The 14,678-nt window shown below is 35.1% G+C and overlaps 1 protein-coding gene across 25 annotated transcripts in view; it reads left to right on the top strand.

Moving 5' to 3' along the window:
* Positions 1 to 14,678, top strand: part of Phldb2 (pleckstrin homology like domain family B member 2) — a 203,200-nt gene that overhangs the window by 161,714 nt on the left and 26,808 nt on the right. For 23 of the 25 annotated variants that reach the window (XM_048803325.1, XM_048803332.1, XM_048803327.1 and 20 more), the window contains 4 exons: positions 2,080 to 2,208; positions 7,670 to 7,825; positions 8,753 to 8,863; positions 12,865 to 12,954. In XM_048803325.1, the coding sequence (XP_048659282.1) occupies positions 2,080 to 2,208; positions 7,670 to 7,825; positions 8,753 to 8,863; positions 12,865 to 12,954 (486 nt within the window). The remainder of the gene's footprint in view (positions 1 to 2,079; positions 2,209 to 7,669; positions 7,826 to 8,752; positions 8,864 to 12,864; positions 12,955 to 14,678) is intronic. The other 2 variants (XM_048803336.1, XM_048803343.1) reach the window with 1 other exon arrangement.

Raw genomic sequence — 14,678 nt, 5'->3', positions numbered from 1 at the left:
AGAAGGAAAGCACTGTGTAAACATGAGGTATTTTTTTTATTAGTTGTTTATTTGTGTTCATTATTAATGATTAAAAAAATGAAAGCCTCAGAGCTCTACTTTGGTAATTTCTTCAAGGTTTGAGATCATGTTTTAGGGCAGTGGCTTTCCATAGTTCTAATATTGCATCAATGTTTTCTGTAAACTTTAGGGCTTTCCACCTATGGTATTTAATTGTGATGATTGTTCATTTTTAAATTTCCTGTTTAGAATTAAAGTTGTGGCAAAATCTGATGATACCATATTTAGAAATCGGACTCTTTGGGGATAAAATTCTCTTGTTGTGTAAATCGGGCAATCTTTGGTCCATATATAGAGGAAATAACACATTTTCTTAGCCAGAAGTCAACAGGTATTCTGTATCGTTGGTTTTATTTAGAGGAAAACAATTCTGAAACCAAAGGCTAAATGATTACATTGAGGTACTACTATATTCAGTTTTCCTATGGATTAACTTTTTGGAATTCTTTTTTTCCCCATTAACTGAACCCTTGAGTTCTCCAGCTCTTGCTCAATAGGTGTGCACACTGAACAAACTTCCCATTAAAAATTGGACAGACTTTCTTTGTAGACGGTTTAAATTGTTGTAGAATCATTTTTTATTTATATATGAAGCAGAATTCTCAAGTTTATTATTTCTGGACTTAATTATTTGGGGAGAAAAACTGCAACTTAAATAAATATTCTTCAAATAATCTGGAAATTTTAAAATTAAGTCAAAAATGGAGGCTTAAGTGAACTAGTATAGGTATTGAGTGTCATACAGTTTTAGATTCATTGTCAAGAATCCAAATGTGTGCCAACAGGAAATCATGACTATTTGGATTAAGAAATCAGAGTAGGGATAATTTGATAGGGCTATTTTAGAACTTTATCCTTTAAAAATTTCTTCTGTGATATGTTCAGAAGCTAGTTTTCTTTCTACCAGTTTCTATAGAGGGAGCATAAGGAAAGTGAGGTGGTCATCAAATCATCATAGTGCTGCATAAAATGCTTTACTTTGGGATGAAAGAGTTACACATGGAGAGACTCATGCCTAAAATTTGCTTTAAAGTGTTCAGAGCATCACAAGTTGACGAGACTGGCACTAAAAGAATTGAAGTTTTATTTTTCCATTTAAGGGGTGGGCACCAAGTCAGGATAAGCATGGTGCTAAAGTATGGACCTATTATATCCTGGAGTGTGCCTAGGGTCACTTTGGCATGTGTGGCTTGGCAGGGATTTAGTGTTACCTTCTTGTTCTGCTCTTCTCTCTCCTGGTGTCTCTCCTTTATTTCACAGTTTGTGTTTTTCATGTTTCGTTTTTATGCCATTCATTTTAAGCAAGTCTGTGTTTCCACAATGTCACAGTTGTGCTGTGTCCAAACTGCCTCCTAACCCTTCCCCTTGCTTTTTTGTCAGTGTTACATTTGTACCAGCTCTCTCAAACTCTGAATTGGATGCTCTCCCTGAGATAAGATTTTTTAATTGCTTAGGCTTCTAAAGCTTTTCAAATAGCTAGAACTATATCAGATGACCCCAGTATCAACCAGTGCACATAGCGAGACTTTGACCTGAGAACATACTTCTAGGACTTGCTTAGCAAATATATGCCTTGAGCAAATAGAACCATGGGATAGTACTTTGATGTACATAAATGCCCGCTTTTTCTTGTCTATTCCCTGACAAGTGATTTTTGCAAGGCTAGCTTCTGAATTTGGTTGGCATTTCTTTTGTACTTTGTTGGCCATGGACCAACATTCAATCTTAACTATTGCTTCCCTGCTTTTGTAACAGGGTGGCAGGAAGGAGGGAAGGAAGGAAGGGTGGGTCATTGTCAATACCCAATTAAATGGGCTGTTTTGAGAATGCACAATCTGGATCCCCTTGTCTTAACTTCCACTTATATCCCTTTATTGTAATCACTAACAAGCTGTGTTTCTACATTCATAGAATATCTAGAGTTTGTGTATGTTTGTGTTATTCTTGGAAATGTTTGCTAACACCCTGCTTGGGGTATGAAGGTAATTTCTATTCTATTTTCTGATTTCTGAACTTCAGGAGAAGGTAAAGCTTGATGCTGAAAGGGAAAAACTAGAGAGGCTTCAGGAGCTTTACTCCGAGCAGAAGACCCAGCTGGACAATTGTCCTGAGTCCATGAGGGAACAGTTACAACAACAACTGAAGAGGGTCAGTAGCAAACAGGAATGCACCCATTGTTATTCTTTTTTCTTTTTTTCCCTCCTAATTAAGTTCCACTTACCTATGGCTTCCTACTTTACATAGGATAAATTCTTAGCTCTAGTCATTATATACTTTAAAAATAGGAATATGCATGCTAACAGTAAATATTATTCCATACTAATCAGTTAAAATATTCCGAATTAGAATCTTTCTTCTAATTTATAATGCAGAAGCATTTCTGGATTTGTTTTTTGTAACTAAAGAAAACTCATTCCTGATTTAGGACCGACACCAAAATTGCAGCGTTTAAATCAGCTAGCATCTCCCTTGCCCCTTCTGATGTATTGTACTATTTTTCCTTGATTTTTTTTTTCTTAGTGGATTTTATGTTCTCTCCCAAAATTATTCTATTCTGATCTGCCCTTCACCTCTTTCCATTGCTTTGCTTTTCTATTTCTTCCTGCTGATTAGTAACATGGAACTCATTAGCATGATTACAGCAGTCAAACACCAAGAATCAAGACACAGGGCATTAGGAGTGCCCTCAGCATCTTCTTATTCAAGCATCCTATTTTTCAAAATACTTATTACTACTTAAATTTTCTAAGGTTAATAACCTGAACTACCACAGTCAGAGATGACTGACTGTGGTAGCTTCTACTACTTGTATTGAGGTCTACTAATTCTGTTTTCCAGAATTTCTACTAATTCTCCTATCCTGAATGTTTGCAGTGTTTAACACAACCATGCTGTTTCTATTCTGCAAAGGAAGCTTCCTAGGTGGATAATTTTATAAACACAGACACAGCCACTTAGTATTTTACACTTGCTTGACAACTGAGTTGTTTCTTCTGAACAGCAGTCCAAACCAACTTTGATCCTGGAGCAGCTGTTATTAACAGTCTCGATCCTCTAAAGGAGTCATGTAATAGTAATTTGTCCTAAGTGAGTAACAATTTATGATTTCATGAGTCAAAAAATAAGGTTAGTTCATTTGTTTTGTTTGTCCCTTCTTGTCAATGAGCCGAGTTAAAATGTCAGTTAACACACTTTTGAAAAATTTCAAGATGACCTCTAGAACAAAAACACTGATACATCTGAGAACATAACTGGATAATGAAAAATCACAATTAAAACTAATGTATTGCAGAGGTTGAGAACATCTTAGTAAAATATCCAATGTAGATAAGTTAAACATCAGAGTAATAATTTTAATATTTCTTTCTTTCAGTATTGAGTCAAAGAAAGTTGTGACAATTGTGTCTTCCTCTTTACTCATTTTAGTCAGTAAAGATGAATTTGCTGTAAGAAGATAAAACTTGTTGTCTCTTGGTGTCACAATTCTCTGGAAATTTTATGATAAAAATGATTGGAGAAGACTAGTAATTATAAAAGTATTTCAGTTGGTAATTGTTTTATTTATCCCACTTAACAGAAGAGGTGGGAAACCTGAATCTTACATTTGTTTACTGTTTTTCAACTCCCTTATGGCTAATGATTTTACGCAGTCATTGTAATTTTTCATTTAAGGTCAGCATTGTACTTTTATATTTTGTCCTTTCTTTCCTCTAGTTGCCCTTTTATTATTTGTATTCTTTATAAATGTTGCTTCCAATAGAAGCTGATAGGTTCTATTAATAACCTGGACCCAGTTTAATTTAAATTATTACTGTATGCATGATCTAGATTTTGAAGAAGAACTCATAAATTTGCATGTGTTCTAAGAATTTTGACTGCAAAAGAGGAAAGGAAATAACGCAGTCTGTTCCATTAACTGAAAGCAAAGACTCTTTCCCTTTCCTCTCCAAGCAAAGTATAAAATTCTTATCATCAAGACCCCTTTCCTTAGCAGAGATGACTGACTGTCATATCTACCACTGATATTGAGGTTTACTAATTCTGTTTTCCAGGGATGATGACCAGCATAACTCTTCACCAGATCCTTGGCTTAATCAGTAAAACCTTACTTATTTCATAAGAATCCCATTTATATTAAGAACTTTCTGTGGTATCACACTTATTTCTCTTTAGACTTTGGATCTTCAGAATACCATTTCATTACCAAGTTTTTCCAAAGGCATTTAAACCAGATGTCATGAAACTTATTTGATTATGATTAACTTCATTAGGTGGCAAGTCACATAGCATAAAAGTACATGAACAGAAGGAAAATCATTTTCTTAAACTTAATGTTCTCTTGAATACTTAAGCTGTAATGATGGAATGATCTTGTGCATGCAACATTTTGGACTTACAACTGGGTTTTGTACCTCTGAATCATTGCTTTAGAGTCAAAATATGGTTTTCAGTTGATGTTGACTTCATAGCCTATGACTGGCATGCAGTCAGTATGGGCTCACCAATCCCAGGATACTGGCAGTGTGGAAAAGAAAGCTGATGTTAAAAGTGACTCTGTCATTTGCCAGGATAGGGCCTGCTGTAAAAAGGAGGTGACAGATACATGGAAGGGGCAATGTTCCTCTACTTTTGATATTTCTCGACTGAATTGTTGATTTTGGTCTCCTGATTTTGTTTTAAACCCTACCCAGTGATCTCCACAATTAGGAAAACCACTTAAGCCCTATCATTGGCTTTAAAATCAGTTTATCCTTCAGTCTTAGAAAAGCCATTCAACCTCTGTAGGCTTAGTATCTCGGTATAAGAAAGAGGAGGTTGAACTATTGTCTTTTTCATATTTTAAAAGCATGTAAAATATTTGACTTTTAAGCAGAAGATGGAGAAAGGTTAACACAATGAGCCCCATTTATGTTTGCTTCCAGTGTTGGCCTTAAGCCACCATGAGGTTGTTTCTACAATTACTTCTGGCCATACCACATCTATTCTCTTCTTTTTCTTCCATTAGGCAAATAAAACACAAAGATCTTGTATATATACTTCTGTTACATAAATTATCCAAAAAAAAGTTGCTGGAAAAAAATTTTTTAAAAAAGGAATTGCACAGAATTTTTTTTATTGCGGTTGTTTTAGTTCCTTTTATGCTGGCCCCCAGAGCTTGCCAGTCAATAGAGATTTATAATGTCCTTTTAGTGACTAAAGTTTATAGTTAAAATTTTCATTCAACTTTTCAAGTACTTTGAGCTTCCTGTATATATTATTCTGTCTCAGTCCTGGCCCCAAATTCCATTCTTTGAATTCTTATTCTTATCTAAAATCTTTTAAAAGTTTTTATTCCCCTCCCAAGTAGTTTTTCTTTCAAAGTCAAAGTTTATAGACACGTGTTTGAATGGTTTAGACGGCTTGGTTAGATGATTACACCACAGAGTCCAAGTGCTGAGCTTGGCCTAATTTCCAGCTTTCCAACCTAGTGTGCTATAATTTTTATGCAATGGTTTAAATATTTACTACAGATATTTACTACAGATAAATTAGTGAGTCTGTGGCCTTCATGCTAACCAGTTGTGGAGTAGGTGAAGGCCTTGCATAGAGTACGGTGTGTGTATTGTGAGCCATATGCCCACTTCTGATGAAGATTATTTATAAACCAAAAAAGTGTTTAAATTTTTTATCTCAGTACTCTTTAACCACAAACTAAGCTTAAATGAAAGACCTGGAAAACTTGAGTGTGTATGCCTATATAAGAAAATATATAAGCTGGTCCACTATTTCAAGACTGTGGATATTTTGTTACAACGTGTAACACTTGAGTTATCTGTTATTTTTTTAGTTTCCTTCATTAATTCATTCATTTAGAAGTTATAAACTTGAAATGTCTGATAAACAGCAAATGTCAACCAAAAACTTCAAATCAAGACCACATTCTTTTTGGCCAAATAAAATGTAAAGAAGTGTAAGAAATGCTGAATATATTCTTCAAATTGTGTTTTTCCTGCTCTTAAAATTGGAGAACACACAGTCTGTGTTAACATAATAGCCTTGTTGCTATAGTGTTGACTGTAATTGCATGGTAGCTAATAGCCCTTCTATGAATCATCACTAGAATATAATTCATTGCAGAAGATAGAAATATATTCCATTTGATTAAAAACCCTAATTTGTCATTACTTAAAAAGTAGAACTAATTTACTATACAATTATTTTCCAGTTCCCTTTAAGGATTCAAACATAATGAAATGCCCTGATTAATTTAGCTATGTAGGGCTAAAAGCCACATAGCCCAGCTACCTCTTCCTTTTGCCCATAGATTATTTAAATTTTTTATTTTTTAAAAATTCATCTACACATAACACTTTTATTATTCTATCAGAGACTCCAAAATTAAATGGGTGTTTTAAAATGTATTTTAAAAAGTATATTGGAGAATATTTTATACAATGTGTAGTGATCTCTTGCATGAATGCAGATACACAAATAGCATTCCTGTCTTCAAGTATCTCATAGGTTGAAGAATTCCTATTCAAAGCCATCTGATTTTCATGTTGATTTTCTTTAAATGTCTTAAAGGTTATTCTTAAAGTAGTAGTGCTTAACTTTTTGAGTTGAACTTGTGCCTGATGAAAGCTTTTGTTCTACTCTTAACCGTTTAAAAAAATTTTATGTGATTTTAATGGATTTATAAAAGGCTACTTTGAAAATTTGATCTCCAAATTTTTTAATAGCATTTTTTTAGAGCAGTTGTAGGTTCATAGCAAAATTGAGCAGAAGATAAAGAGATTTCCCATAAGCCCCTGCCCCACACATGCACAGCCTCCTCCATTATCAGTATTCCCCACCAAAATGGTTCAATGGTTCACAATTGCTGAACCTATAATAGTACATCATTATCACCCAGAATCCATGTCCAAATGATTTTGATTGCTTATTCCTCCAGAAAAATTATTTGAGCATGCATACCCTACATATATAAAACATTTAACCTATATTATAAATATATTTATTGCATGCATGCTCAAAGTATAAGTTTAAAATTGTGTATATGTACTATTCTACTGGTATGAATGTTAGAAAATATTTATTAAGCAAAGAAAATAAAACTCTTCACATTCCACTGCATTGTGCTGTGTGCATTTTGGGTATATGAATCCTGCTTAGAGAATTCTGGCCTGAATTTTTCTGAATTTTGAATTATTTAATCTCCATACTAAAACCTTATATAAAAATTGTGAAAAAAAAAAAGAATTTGCTTGAGAAACTATAGCTTACCTTTGATCTGCAGATAATGTTTAGGTTATTTGTTTAATTCTTTTTATACTTCATTATCCATTTTAAAGCTGCTTAGTAGATTTAAAGCAAGAATTTCTAAAGCATGAAGCAATCTAAAACAAAAGGTAAAGTAAATGCTGCGCTTTCCTGTGGTGTCCCCTTCAGTTCCACTGTAGAGGCACTGCTCTGGAGTTCAACTCCAAATGAGAGGATCATCGTATTCTAACCCTGGTCCATGTTATAATCTAAAGTTATCTTGGACTATGACTTTTCATAATCGTTTCTTAATATTAAGAAGGTTGCAGCCATTCTGGTGTGTCTTCTTTTCATTCCCTTTTCTCCAAAGGATGCTGACCTGTTGGATGTTGAAAGCAAACACTTTGAAGACCTAGAATTCCAGCAGCTTGAGCATGAGAGCCGTCTGGATGAGGAAAAGGAGAACTTGACCCAACAGCTCCTGCGTGAAGTGGCTGAATATCAGCGGAACATAGTCAGTAGAAAGGTACCTTTCCCAGGTGATGTTTAATGTGAAAAATCAAGATATATTCTTCCTATGTGACAGTAAATAGCATTCATATAGCTATGGTATATGTGTGTCTTTGTATCTGAATATCTTTGTGTGTTTAATCCCATCATATTTAGCATATTATGGAGCCTGCCATATATATGGTAAATGGGGCTCTGAACACGTATCTTTACATAATGTTGTGGATGTATTCATGAGTAATACCCAATTTTATCTTTATGTAAAAACCAAGTCTAGAAAATCAGGAATTCAGATATTTGTTTTAAATTACTTCCTATTTAAAGCACAGTAACTAAATTCAGAATAATTCCATGAACAAAGTTTAATTTGGAATTTTCTGTTTCCATTGCTAAATAGTTCCCCAAACAGGCAGATAGCTTATTTATTGTTAGAAATGGTTCAGTCAAATACCATGCAGATTACTATTAACTCCACCCAACACTTAGCTGTCCTGTCCAGAATTTAGTTTCTATTCCAAAATTCAGAACTACGCCCCAGAACTCTAACCTGATAACACTGAAGGATAAAATTGAGGGAAGGATTAAAAAGTGACTTCTCCAACTCAGTTTAAATAAGAAATGCCATTGTTATCTTTTCCCAGTCATCTTCCCAAATGACTTTAAAAATTAATTGATAGTCTAAATCAAGATTTCCTGTTGATTTCTGGACTCTTCAAATAGAATTTAAATCACTTGAACTGTGTTAACCTTAAGAAAGACATTGAACTTGGCAGGTCAAAGTAAATGCCTCCTTGTCTCTGGGTAATACCAACTGCCTATCACCTACTCAGATGTGGTCAACATTATTTCAGTTGTAAAGGCCTTCTCCCCTTTTCCCACTACAGACTGGCAAACCTTGGAATATCTAATGGGCACCTTTCTATGATGATCTTCTTTCCTACAGGAAAAAATTTCTGCACTGAAAAAACAAGCCAATCACATTGTTCAGCAGGCTCAGAGAGAACAAGACCATTTTGTAAAAGAAAAGAATAATTTAATAATGATGCTACAAAGAGTAAGTATTTCCTGTTCAGCACTGGTTATAATATAACAGAGCTTCCAACTCAGGGAAGGTTGCCTCTTTCAAAGTAAATGCCTTTTAAAAGTGAAAGCCTTCAGAATTAAGGAAGATTTTTGTGTACAGTTTTATTTAATTTTCCACACTAGTTAGCTGATCCTTTGCATGGTTAAAATTCAGCAGAAAATCTTTACTTTTCCTTATTTTCTTAAAAAAATCACATTTTCCATCAAATAGTTAAAATATATTCTAACACAAGTTTAGGGTAAATTTAAGGGAAAATATTCTTTTCACTGCTATCAAATATTGTGGCTCAGCTACACTAATGTTTTGAACTCCAATTATTTGTGCATGTGTCTTCCTGAAAATCGGAGTTAGATTGGCTTAATTGGGTTATTAGACACCCCAGGTGATTTGGTTAGAGGAGTAGCAAAATCATCCTCAAGAAAGGAACCATGTCCTTGTTTGTCCCAGCACCTAAAGTGACAAAGGGAGTCCTTCAGCTAAACTCAGTTAAAAGCAACCTGTATCCTGACTTTCTGACATGCTTCCTGGTATAATTTCATCAAACATAAAAGTTAATGGGTCCAGTCTCAAGGTTGAGCCAAGCATGCAGGCCACTACCTAGGAAAATAATATTTTGGCTCATGGAATATCAGATGGACCTAGAATGGGATACAGGAGGAAGACTAAATCCAGAATGCGAATTAGGGAAAGAGGCTGTACTGTGACTTCACATTCCTACCTACAAGAAATGAGCATTCCTGTCTAGTTCAGAAAGTCCCTAAGGTCCATGATTCTGGTATGAATCTGCCGGGGGTGTCTATGCAGCGCTCATGGGTTCCTGACACTGTCCTCCTGTCTTTCAGCAGCTAGAAATCTATAAATGGAGACTTTTCCATCCCAATCCCCTTCCCTGCTTTGTGGGGGTAAACTCTGTTGCCATCAGCTTCCCTACGACCACTTTACCTTTTGTGCAAATATTCAAAGGTATAACAAATTAGCATCATACGTATTTAAATAGCTGTTGTTGTTTTAGGGGAAAAAAAAGAGCAAAGAAAAAAATTTCTAAGTGTTAAGTCTTTAAAAAGGGGTAAGCACAATCACAGATATGACAGTTTCTCATTAGAAATACAGAAAAGAGAATTGGATTGTAAAACACATAGACCGTAAGTATTAATATTTTTGTTTTTCTAAAATAGCCTATAGACATTTTAATCCAAATCAAATTCCAGCAGGTATTTTTTTTAGCAATTGACAAACTGGGATTAATATTTATCCTCATATCACATATACAAATCCATCGTTTCATGGATTCCACATTTGTGATTTTACCTTTTTGTTAAAATGTATTTCTAATCCCAAAATCTATATTTGTAGTCCTTTTGCAGTCATTCATATACATACACAGACCAGTGGAAGTTTTGAATCACCTAACATGCACATTCCCAGCCAGGGCTGAACGAGGCAGCATCCAATCTCCCCCTTCCAGCTCTCATACTGTAAACAAGTATCCTCCTGGTAGACCACTTAGGGCTGTGATTTTTTTTTTTTTTTTTTTTTGCTTTTAGTTGGTGATTTTGCTGTTTCAAATGGCTCCCAAGCATGATGTTAAAGTGCTTTTAGTATTCCTAAGGGCAAGAAGGCTACTGTGTCTTCTGGAGAAAATACATATGTTAGATGTTTCGCTTGCATGAGTTACATAATAATGCTGTTGAATTTTGTTAAATGTTAATTCATCAAGGACATATACTATAGAAAGTGTGTTCAAACAGAGACACACATAAAACAAAGTTATGTATTGATCAGTTTATGAAAATGTGACCAGAGGCTCATAGGAACTTAACCCTGGATTTCCTGAAGGAACAGTGGTTCAGTACTTAACCAATTTAATGTTTGTGGCAACAGTAAAGAATGTAACAACCACAGGTGCGAAAATTGGCTATATATGAAAATGCAAGGAGCCTAGAATAGCCAAAGCAGTTTAGAACAAGAGGAACAAAGTTGGAGGATTTTTACTACCTGATTTCAAGGTTTACTATAAAGCTACAGTATTTAAGATAGTATATAGTGCAGACATCCAGATATTCATATAGATCAATGGAACTGACACTAGAGTACAGAAATAGAACTGTATTATATAGTCTATTGATTTTTCACAAAGTTTCCAAGATAATTCAATAGGAAAAGGAAGTCTTTGCAACAAATTATGCTGGATCACCTGGGTAACCATGGAAAAAAATAAACATCGTATCCTCATATCACATATATAAATTAATTCAAGAGAGAGGAAAGACTTAAGAACAAAAAATTAACATGATAAAGATTCCAGAAGATAGCATGGGAATACAAATATATCTTCATGATCTGGTGAAAGCAAAGATTTCTTACAGGAAATGACAGAGGACTTGAATCTAGAATATGCTAAAACTCCTACAACTCAATAATAAAGAATAAACATCAATACTTTAAAAAAAAGCAGGCAAAAGTCTTAAATAGACACTTCACAAAAGAATATATACTTAGAGCCACTAAGTCTCATTGACAAGTATTCATCATTAGTTATCAAGGAAATATAAATTTAAACAACAATGTGGTTCCATCTTGCACCACCTAAAATGACTTAGGTGAAAAAGTGAAGCTTTCACATGTTGGCAAGGATATGAAGCAACTGGAACTTTGAGGCATCATTGATATGAGTGTGAAATACACAGCCTTTTCAGAGAACTCCTTGAAAGTTTATTGTATAACTTTTACTATACACTCACCCTTTGACCCAGCCACTCTACTCCTAGCTATTTACACACTAAAAATAAAAACATATATTTACCAAGAAAATGTATCAAGACTTTTTGAAGTAACTTTTTTTTATATTAAACTGAAACTAGAAACAAAGTAAGTAGCTATGGAGAGGGACACAGATAAAGAACTCCTCACCAATACACAAGAGTGAACTACCATTGCTACAACATCACAGAGAAAAAGAGGGCAGTACAGAAGCATGCATACTGTATGGCTCATTTATGTCACAGAACAGGCAGAATTAGTGTAAAGCCAAGGGAATTGGAAGAGTGCTTGCTCATGGGTAGGGTTGACTGGAAGGGGGCATAAGAAAACATCTGGGTAATGGAAATGCTCTTTATCTTAGTTATGATGATCCATTCGTTAGAAGCCATCAAATTATTTTTTTTATTTTTTAATTTGTTTTAGTTAGTTATACATGACAGTAGAATGCATTTATGCACTTTGATATATCATACATAGGTGAATATAACGTCTCATTTTTCTGAGTGTACATGCTGCAGAATCATATTGGTCATGTAGTCACATATATACATACAGTAATAATGTCTGTCTCATTCTACATCTTTTCTATCCCCACGTCCCTTCCTTTTCCCTCCCATCAATCAAATTATTTTCTTAACAGTTGTGTATTTCACTGTATGGAAATCATACCACCAGAACTAGTGTGACCCATAAATAGTGTTCCTAAAGTTTGTTTAATACTGGATTAATTTAAGTGGATCATAGACCCAACTTCAAAAGCTAACACCATAAGGTTTCCAAAATAAAACCTATCTGTGGATTATTATGCTACATCACCTGAAGGTACACGATTACCTTTTACTTAGGAGGATAAAAAAATGATTTTAGAAAATATACAAAAGACAGGGACTGAGTGGCCCTCTGGTGTTCCTCCCTCCATTTTTGGTCCAACTAGAACACCCGACTTATTTTTTTCTTAAATATGCTTACACTTTGTAAAATTAATCCTGAATGGAAGGTTATAGAACTAAATATAATTGAAAACAACTCAAGCATCATGTAGCTAGCAGAAGGTGAGATATATACTAACAGGAAGTTCTGACTGAGTGTGAGGAGGGGGGGTGGAAATGGGAGGAGCATGAAGGATTCTGATGTTCATCTCTCGCGCAATCTCTGTGCTTCTGTGGTACCCAAGGTCAACTCTGTGCTTAACAAATTTTGTGTTTCTTCAGGAAAAGGAAAATCTTTGTAATTTGGAAAAGAAATACTCCAGCCTTTCTGGGGGAAAAGGGTTTCCTGTTAACCCCAGTACGCTCAAAGAGGTAAGCCGTGATTCTACCTGTCCATCATAGCACCTTAGAAAAGAGGAGCTGTGCCACAGTGTTGTGTGACAGGCCGAGGAGCAAAAATATTACTAACCAAAGAGATGTAAACGAGCACCCAGTGCTTGGATGGTTTTCCTGCCTCTCATCATTTGTGCTTTGAGAATTCCAGGGATAATCTTTATGTCCAATTCACTGTGCACGAGCGTGAGCGTGTGTGAGCATGTGTGTGTGTGTGTGTGTGTGTGTGTGTGTGTGTAGTTTGCTTGGAATTGCTTCTCTTTCCTCCTTTCAATTTCCTTCCCCTTTCTTTACTTCTCTTTCTCTGTAGTTTTATGCAAGAAAATGTCCCCAAACATTTAAGAAGATTGTTTGCTTTCTTTCTTTTCTTGAGCTCTTTCCCCCACCACATGTTTTTTGCTGCTTCCTCCCCTGAATTGGGAACCTTTGTTTATAGTAGGCTATATTTATCCTAAATCTATTGTTCCCTAGTCCCCAACACTTCTCTTTCCCAAATGTCCTCTTATAAAGCTACACTGTCTCATGGGTAGAATATTTTAGCTCTGATTTGGAAAATTATAATGCTGACTGAGAAAGAAATCATTTTCTTTTATTTGCATTTACAAACTCAGGAAAAGGTTAGCTTCTACATAAAATTTTGCATAACCAAAAAATTTGCTTTTGTTGATAAGTTACTTAACAAAAGACAGCAGAGTTAGGAGTTTCTAGACAAAAGATTTTTTTTTTGTAGGTGTATGAAGTAAATTGCTCATCACAATAAAAGTGTGACTCAGGGTGTACTTCAGAAGCATTTTTTAAAAAATATATTTCTATGACCATTTCATCAGACTATTATTTTTACAGTTTCTCTCCATTATTCAGAACATGGAACTGGCAGGTTCAATGAACAAAGGGTGGTTTGTAAATGGAGTGTAGTGGCATAAGATAATGTCAAGGAGGTGGTTAGGAACAGGCCTTATGAGTCATGTTGGTGAAATGCAGCTTATCTTAGGGGTGATGGGAACCCCTCAAGTGGCTTTAAGAAGGGAGGTGATATTATGTTAAAGATCACTCTGGGCTGCTAGTGAATACTGGATCATGAGGAGTTGAGGAGAGGCAGGGACGCTAGCATGAAGATGATTGTAGTTGTGTAGCCTGGAGATGGTGGGGCTTTAACTAGAGCAACAGCAGAGAGGTGGAGAAAATGAGTTGGATTTAGTATATATTTAGAGGTAGAACTGAAAGTTCTTGCTGATAGATTATGTGTATGGATGAAGTAAATAAAGGGAAGTGTCAGGAGAGATGCCAATTGCAGCTTGAATAGTGAGGTCGATGGTGAGTACCTTTTCCTGAAAGAGGAAATTCTGGAGAAAGAGTAGGTTTAGGAGGGAAGATTTGGAGTTTGACCTGGGCATTGTGAGTTTGAAGGTCTGTGGCATCCGAATGAATTAAGCAGGTCCAATACTTTATCTATCAATAGAAGAATAAAATTTTTCCTTTTCTACTAATGAATTGGTCTTTTTTTTTTTTCTGCAGACCATGGTTTCAAACATACATTTGGTTTTTGGTTATTTGGGGCATCTCTGCCACTAGTGCTTATTGAGCAGCTGTTTCCTCTATTATCTACTAAGCAAACTTGACTTCTGTTTTGATTTTTTTTACTGTCTTTTTGCATCCTCTTTCATACTCATATTCTCTCTCCCTCCCTCCCTCCCTCCCTCCCT

Source organism: Marmota marmota, unplaced genomic scaffold, assembly GCF_001458135.2.
Source record: "Marmota marmota marmota unplaced genomic scaffold, marMar, whole genome shotgun sequence".
In the NCBI taxonomy this organism is placed as follows: domain Eukaryota; kingdom Metazoa; phylum Chordata; class Mammalia; order Rodentia; family Sciuridae; genus Marmota; species Marmota marmota.
This window is presented reverse-complemented; position numbering and strand designations above follow the sequence as displayed.